The sequence below is a fragment of the Charadrius vociferus genome, unplaced genomic scaffold (assembly GCF_000708025.1).
Source record: "Charadrius vociferus isolate BGI_N301 unplaced genomic scaffold, ASM70802v2 scaffold416, whole genome shotgun sequence".
Lineage (NCBI taxonomy): Eukaryota > Metazoa > Chordata > Aves > Charadriiformes > Charadriidae > Charadrius > Charadrius vociferus.
In genome coordinates, this window is record NW_009648644.1 from 48,713 (window position 1) to 57,111 (window position 8,399).

The following is an 8,399-nucleotide window of genomic DNA, read 5'->3' on the forward strand; positions in this document are numbered from 1 at the left end:
TGCTGAACCCCAGGCCCATCCCCTGGAGCAAACTCCGGGAAGCATAGGACCACACCAAGATAACCACTGTCCTTTGAAGGACACAACCGGAGGGGTTCCTTAGAGAGATACCAATGAGGAGACATCACTCTTTTGGTATTATAAAAGGGAAAAATGTTCGTACGTGACGGTTTTGATCTTTCTTTGCTGCAGGAAACGTGCAACACACAGCGCTGGTAAAAGGAAGGGCAGCCAGAAGGACCTGAGACCGCCGGATCTGTGGATACACCACGAGGAGATGGAAATGAAGAACATCGAGAAGCCAACGGGCTCGGACCCCGCAGGAAGGGATTCTCCCATGCAGAGCTGCCAGGACATCACCCCCGTCAGCCACAGCCAGTCGGAAACGCAGCTGGGCAGCAAGAGCACCCCACAGCCCGGTGAGGGGCTCCCAGGGCAGGAGAGACAGAAATTGCCTGGGTTTCACTTGTAGATTTGGGGAAATTAGAGTTGTGAAATTTGCATCCAAATTTTTTTTTCCTTTTTTTTTTTTTCCTTTTTTTTTAAAGGAATAAGTGTTTTCTTGGGTACACCAGAGATGAATAGCCCGAGTGGGTATTAAGCTTACTTGTATGACAGTATTAAACTAATTTCGTCCATGGTTTATTAAAACAGCAGAAGTAACATAAATATAAGGTTCGCGTGAGACACAGTATGAAGGGAGAAATACAGCTTTTATTTCATTGCAGATTACTCCACTGAACATCCAGTTCCAAGCACATTTTCTTTGTGACAAGTGCATTCTCTAGAATCTTTGAATACTTCAAATATCCTACACTAATGTGACTAAATCAGAGCATCCATATTTCAATACCAAACCAGAGAGTCTGATTTCTATACCTGCTGGGGCAGTTTGGAACGGGATTGCGCATTGGGCAGCATATCTCTGGTCTAGGTAGATGTGCTAGTGGTGGTCCAGGACCAGATAAGGGGAAGATGCAGGCACGTCTTGAACTTGCCATGGTTGCTGTAGAATAAAACAAGCTGGACAGACTGGAGGAGCCACCATGAATGGCTGGGTCTGTAGGATGGGCAATCAGGACCTAAGACTTTGTGGCATCTCACAAGGAAGGTTGTTTTCATCCTTCAGATGTATTTCAAAGAGCAATTCTTGGCTGCCAGGTTTTATAGGTACCAGAATTTATGCAGCCTTTTTTTTTTCTGGTGGTGATACTTGAATTTTAAAATAACGTGTTACAGGGAAGTTGCAAGAAAAATGTCGTGGTTTTATGAAGTGAGTGGGGTTTGCGGGCTAATTTCCGAGATCAAGAAATATCGTGATATCTTAATTCTCGTACTTAAAAAATGCAAACAATAATTGCATTCGGAAAAGGCAGCCAAAATAGTCTGTGCAGCTCTTTGCAGGTGATGATATTTGATGATCGCGTAAAAAAAACCTGAATTCTAAAAAAAAAAAAAGCTGTTGAACTTTCTCCTAGATGCGAGGTGAAGAGGAACATCCATTCACAGCGTTTTCAACTAAGCCGTTGTGTTGTTTTTCTCTAGGTCCTGAGACAGAAGATGTTGGGAGCAGCATGTCCACGTTGGAGCGGTCGCTTGCTGCCCGCAGAGCCACCCGTGCCAAGCTCATGATCCCCATGGATTCACAACCAAACAACCCTCGTGAGTACCAGGACCATCCCCTGTCCCCCTTTCTGCACCGCGTGTTCACCCGTCTGAAGATCTCATACGATCTTTCAGATGTCATCTAGTTATGCCTCATAAAGTTAAGTCGCGTTCTGGGGCATCGCATGGGCTAATGCGCATTCCTGGGGGACAACAGGATGCCCATGAGCCAGCAATGGGCCCTGGTGGCCAAGAAGGCCAATGGCATCCTGGGGGGCATCAAGCAGAGTGTGGCCAGCAGGTGGAGGGAGGTCATCCTCCCCCTCTGCTCTGCCCTGGGGAGGCCACATCTGGAGCGCTGTGTCCAGTTCGGGGCTCCCCAGGTCAAGAAGGACAGGGAACTGCTGGAGAGGGTCCAGAAAAGGGCTACGGAGATGATGAGGGGACTGGAGCATCTTTCTGCTGAGGAAAGTCTGAGGGACGTGGGGCTTTTTAGTGTGGAGAAGAGAAGACTGAGGGGGAATCTTATCAACACTCATTAATCCTTCAAGGGAGGATGCCAGGAAGGAACAGTCCTTTTTCAGTGGTGCCCAGTGACAGGACAAGAGGGAACAGGCACAAACGTGACCATAGGCAGTTCCATCTCATCCTGAGGAGGGCCTTCTCTGCTGTGAGGGTGGCAGAGCAGTGGCACAGGCTGCCCAGAGAGGTGGGGGAGTCTCCCCCTCTGGAGCCATTCCAAACCCGCCTGGACGCCGTCCTGTGCCACTGCTGGAGGTGCCCCTGCTCTGGCGGGGGGTGGGATGGGGGAGCTCCAGAGCGCCCTTCCGACCCTGACTGTTCTCTGATTCTGTGAAATCTCTCTGTCTCCCTACTATAAAACTTTAAAAAAGGGGGAAGAGTTTAAGCTGCCAGAGCAGAAAACTTTGCAATTGGTGATATTATTACTATCAATAATTGTAATCATCTGGACATTATTGCACTTTCTGCTGTATTTTCTTTTGTCTATAGTAGTTGGCCATGCCACCATGTGCTTTTTTAATATGGAGCAACTCTCTTTTGAAGCCAAATAAATGAGGAGAGAAGATGTTTTTGATAGGTTTTAAATTTTAGTGACTACAGTGCATTTATCATTGAACAAATTTCATGGACAAAGTGAATCTTTTTCAAAGCGGCAAAGTACACAACAAAGACAGGAAGGCTGGAGACCATTAGATGGGTTCTCCCATCCTGCAGAACTGATTAAAATTTCTGATGTGACCTTGTTTCACATCCGAGCAAAGGAAGGGGGTAAGTGAGAGCCCGCAGGCACCGGAGAGAGGGTTTGGCACTTATCAAGTTCCCGGTCAAGGATGAGGCTTTGGGTCTCCACCTTTCCTCTGAGCAGCCCTGTGATCAATCTCTGGGTAGCTCTCAGCTTTCAGCTCGAATTTCTACCTTTGTCCTCACAAAATAGATCCCATAGGAAATCTATAGGAATTGCTACATCTGTGTGAATTGTCTGAGTTAAAAATGGACATATACCGACAGAAATCCATTTCATCACAAAATTTCGTTCTGGCTCTCAGGTTGAAATGTAAGCGCCTTTTTGTAGGTTTGCGGAAGGGCACATCACAAATGAGATATTAAAAAAAAATAAAAATAGAAGGAACTGAATGAAGGAGAGGGAATAACCTACTGTGCCTTCGTTCAGGAAATTGCTTAGTAGGGGCTAGTCTTGGTTCCCTTAATTTGCGTTCATTATGGGGGCGATTCAGGTCACGCTGCTCATCCTCAGTACCCAGTCCTTCCGAGGATAATCCAGAGGTGCCCAGGGAGAGGTTGAATTCCGGTTCTCCACACCTTGTGCTGGTCACATCACCACATTTCATCCCCCACCCTCTGTATCACCTGGAAGAAAGACCGCTGGGATGCGGTGGAGAAAGCTGTGACTCCACCAGGGAAATATTCCCATCTTGTAACCACAATAATCTCACAATCGGGCAATTTACCCTTTTTTTTCAGTGGGATTCCTCCTGGGTTGGCCTGGGTTGAAGGAGGGCAGCAGTCCAAGAAAATGGATAGATTTGGAGTGGTGGAAGCAAAATCAGAACTAAATCAATTGTCGTTACGATGGGGCAATAGCAGTGCTAGTTAGGTAAAAGTCAAGTCGACATTGTTCTACAGCTTGCAGATAAAAGTCCTCTTAAATATATTTAATTTTTTTCAGTCAAATGATGCATTTTGACAAATGATGTCCTCTTTTCTATTTATTTATGTTTTCAACAGTATAAATCTAATCTACAGCGACAGCATACCATGATTGTTTGCAAATAATTAAACTCAGATTTGTGAAAGTCTTATTTGTGCAGGCTGAGTTGTGCTGAATGTGTCCCCAGAAAATGTCCCCAGAAAATAAAATTGAGGCTTTGTCAGATTAGATGCTTTAATTAATTTCTCTCCGTTTGCCTGATACTGAAAGAAACTGTCAGCACTGAGCGATTAAATAGATTCAAGAAGAAACAGCCTAACTCTGAAGCGAAACCCACATACTGTTAATTGTTAAAACCCAAATCTGGAAGTATTCACGTTCATCTCAATAATCAGTATTTGCAGTCGTTGCGAACAAGTATGGTCCATCACGCGCCTTCGCTTGCTGAAGTGGAAGGCGCATGAAACAGATCCATTTGATACCTTTTTGGTGACATCTTTGATGGCTGTAATGCTACTGAACTGCAGGCAGTCACAAATGCCGAGGCTGGTGGAGAGAGAGGAGTATTTAAAAAGTAATTGAGAAAGTCTTTGCAGGATATCACGTTCAAATATTGTACCCGTAATTCTCCTGGTTTGTATTTGTAATCCTCACTTATGGAAGAGGGAAATAAAATGCTCGTAGAGTGAACCGGTTTGGAGAGAGATTTCTGCTGCGTTTTGCGGGGAGGTTCTTTTCTGTTCATCCCCCTTCCTTAAAATTGCAGAAAATCACAACAGTTCTTTTTTTCAGGGGAATACGAACATGTCGACTCGGTTGCTTTGGCAGCCTCTGGGGTGCTTGAATGCCATTCAAAATGTCCCACTTTGTCATTTCTGTAAGCTGTTCTTGGGTGCTGCTTTTTTTTTTTTTCTTTTTTTTATGTGATGCAGTACATTTTAAATGTAGAAGAGTGTTTAGGGAGCTCTGTGATTTGGTCAGGGAATTTCTGTTTTCAGTGTCTTAGTGTATCAATATTAAGTGCAAATTCAATCGCTGACAGGCTGTGACAGAACAGATTTGTTGTCATATCTGCTTGAAATTGCAAAGATTTATTGAAAATGTTTGATATTACCTTTTCTCCATCATAGCTTCTCTATTGTGGAGTCCGGCAATGTATAGTAATCCTGTCTTATTTTAAAAATGAAAGTGCTAGGTACCTCCAAAGAAATGAAGGAATGGGCTTCGAAAAACAAGGTGTTCTTTAATAGGATTCAATAGTGATCTTTTTCACCGTAGCAGCAATGTTATAAATATTGTCAGTAAAAATGTCTTGCACAGACAAAAATGAAATGTCTGAAGAGTAGAAATGCTCTTCTAAAAGTAGGTGAATTGAACTCAGGCAACTCCAAAGCTCAGATCACCCAGGTTAGCCTTTCTTCATGGCTTTTCTTCATCTCCGCGCTTCTCCGTTACCTCTGGAAGCGCAGCGCTGTCTCGCTGACAGCCGCGTGCTTAAAAAAAACCCCACCACCTTCATAAAGCCTTGGCACCGCCGTAGCTCCTTGTGTGCCCTTGGGCAGGTAGCCCAGTTCGCCGCTCTGTGCAATGGATGTAGCAGGAGCTAGACGGAATTGTAATGACTGCCTTAAAGTTTGCGGCGTTGCTTAGAATTCATGTGCGAAAGGCACTAGATAAGCCGAAGCTTATCGTCAGTGAGCCGAAAATCTCTGCTTATTGTTTGGCTGGGCAAAACTTTACCGAGGGTTTCCAAGTTTTTCCTAAAAGCTACAAAGAATTTTATGATTTGTGTAGCGTGGTTATCACCCACTCTTCAAGCATTGACCTGAAGGTGACAACTCACGGGAAAGCCTGAATTTAGCACGCTGTGATCCTGGTTTTCGAATCAAAGCATGACAAATTCAACTCAGGAACTCAACTTCATCTTCAGCCTTATAGCTACGGGTTGCTGCCACCTCTCGCCCCTGTTCCTTACAGGCTTGGACACTCCAGAGTGGGGAATGATGCCCAGACAGACTTAGCTGCTGGGGCCACTGGGGACATCCGAGGGTGGCGGGGACATTGGTGTGATGCTGCAGACCTGATGGAAGAGTTGCCGGAGCCCACGCTCCTCCAGAGCAGCGGCTGAGGGCAGTGGGCATCCGAAATGGCACCAGGGACATGAAATAAGCCCTTAAATTGCCCGATGCGTTCCTTCTCATGTACTTGTCAAGGGGTACAAAGCACCCCCAAAAACGTGGCTGAATAGCTGGAACACAGGCAAAAAGCTATCTAATTTTGCAGATAATTGCAGACGGCACGTGCAATTATCCGCTGTATACCAAAGAGGTGTATTTCTGTATACAGTGGTGGCTTCTGTGGGGCAGAGGAATCTTTTACACTGAGCGTTTCGAGTACTTTGCTTTGGAAACGTGGTTGTTTCTGGTTCCTTACTGACCCTCTAAGGACTCTTTTTTATTTAATTTTCCGAAAGCGCTCATTTAAACTCTCTCTCTTTATTTCCTTTCAGCTGTGGTCAGTGCCATTCCGGTACCAACACTAGAAAGTGCACAGTACCCTGGGATCCTGCCGTCCCCCACCTGCGGATACCCGCACCCGCAGTTCACCCTTCGGCCGGTGCCGTTCCCGACCCTCTCTGTGGACAGGACCTTTGGAGCAACAAGAAGTCAGTACAGTGCTTTTCTTCTGCTATTTGCTCTTAAAGTGCTTGGAAATAGGTTGCTTTCTATCATCGGGATGTATAAGCTCTAGCCAATGCAAATCATGCTGCCGGCTTTTTTGGGAGCCGGGAGAGGTCCCGTCTGGTAACACCAAGTGGCCACGAGCTGCCTCTTCTCCAGCGGCAGCTCCAGCTGTAATTTCCCACCTGTACCCAACACCTTAAAAGCCATTGCCTCCTGTCTTTTCTGCAGGTCAGTCATTTCACTGCACTTTGATTTCCTTTGCTTTATACATAAGGATATTCCCAGAAAAAAACGCAGGCTTCGAGAGCTCCTCTCCATCCCGTTGTATCATCGCTCATTAAAATCATCCATGAGAGCACTTACCCGACCTCTCCACACAGCGTCTTCCCAGGCTTAGCTGCCCTCGCTGCTAGAAACGTTATCCTTAATATCTAACTTGCTAAAATTTAAGCCAATTGTTTCTTGATTCGCTTATAGCAGGTGTAGAGAAGAGTTTCTTTTCTCCCTTTTGCAGATTTTTTTTATACGTGTGAGTACCGTTATCCCGTCTCGCATCGCTCGGCGTCTTCTCTCGAGTGAGCTCTCTATTGGTATTTGCTCCTCTGCAGTAATGGATGTGTGGGTTGTGCGTTCCCTTAACTATTCTTCACCTTCTCGTGGTCACCCCCAACCTCACCTTCCCAACTTCCTTGCACGCCTCCGCCATGCCGGCAGCCATCTGTTCTCTCTTGGGGCCTAACGAGCGTGCCCTGGCATATTAATTATAGTCAGAAGGCTAGTGGATCCTTACAACACTCCCTTAACCCTACTGCGTATCAAGTCTGAATTATGGACAGATTAACGTCAATCTGTTCCAGGTGGTTTTTTGCACATCACAGAGAGTCTGCGCTGCCGGTCCGCAGGGAGCTCATCTCAAAATGACAGATTTTTTCCTCCTGTTCGGTTGCTGCTTTCAGTCAGTTCAGACAGGTCTTTGGGGAGCAGGGATTGAAATCCAGTGGTGGGATTGTAGGTAAAAGGTGCGTTCAGGTGTCCTAGTCGTCACCCTGATGTTCAGTCGTCACCCTGATGTTCGGTCATCACCCTGATGTCTTCAGTGTGGTTGCTGAGGGTCCTTTCAAAGCTGGTTGGCCATTTCCTCTGGAGGGCCTCGCTGGAATAATCAGGTTTTAGGTCTGCTGCTTACATTAATACCAAACCTACCACAAATGCAACGCACAGAAACAAAGTCAATACGAGTTTCTTGCTTGAGAAAATCAGATATTGGGGAAGAAAACTAAAGTTAACTACCCTGTGCCTGATCATGGAGACAGAGAAGAAAAATTTGAAGACTGAATTGTTTTCTCAACCTTCATCGTTTCGGCTTGCTTGTAAAGGACGTGAGCATATAGGTTTATATAATGGCAGTGTTCACTACTTTTCATTCCGAGGAGGGATGAAGGGATATAGAAGCACAGAATCACAGAATAGTTTGGGTTGGAAGGGACCTTTAAAGCTCATCTAGTCCAACCCCCTGCCATGAGCAAGGACACCTTCAGCTAGACCAGGTTGCTCCAAGCCCCATCCAACCTGGCCTTGAACACCTCCAGGGATGGGGCATCTCCCACCTCTCCGGGCAACCTGAGCCAGTATCTCACTGCCCTCAGCGCAAAACATTTCTTCTGTCTAGTCTGAATCTCCCCTCTTTTAGTTTAAAACCATTACCCCTCATCGTATCGCAACAGGACCTGCTTAAAAGTCTGTCCCCATCTTTCTTCTAAGCCCCCGTTAGGTACTGGAAGGCTGCAATAAGGTCTCCCCGGAGCCTTCTCTTCTCCAGGCTGAACACCCCCAACTCTCTCTGCCTGTCAATATATACTTGTATATATAAAATTGTATTTCGAATATGGTGCCCAAAGCTTTTCTCAGCACCCGCACTG

The 8,399-nt window shown here is 45.9% G+C and overlaps 1 protein-coding gene across 1 annotated transcript in view; it reads left to right on the top strand.

The window, feature by feature from the left end:
* Nucleotides 1–8,399, top strand: part of LOC104287668 (netrin receptor DCC-like) — a 69,189-nt gene that overhangs the window by 40,768 nt on the left and 20,022 nt on the right. Inside the window, exons 10-12 of the mRNA XM_009886394.1 lie at nt 193–419; nt 1,546–1,662; nt 6,306–6,461. Coding sequence (XP_009884696.1) covers nt 193–419; nt 1,546–1,662; nt 6,306–6,461 — 500 coding nt within the window. The remainder of the gene's footprint in view (nt 1–192; nt 420–1,545; nt 1,663–6,305; nt 6,462–8,399) is intronic.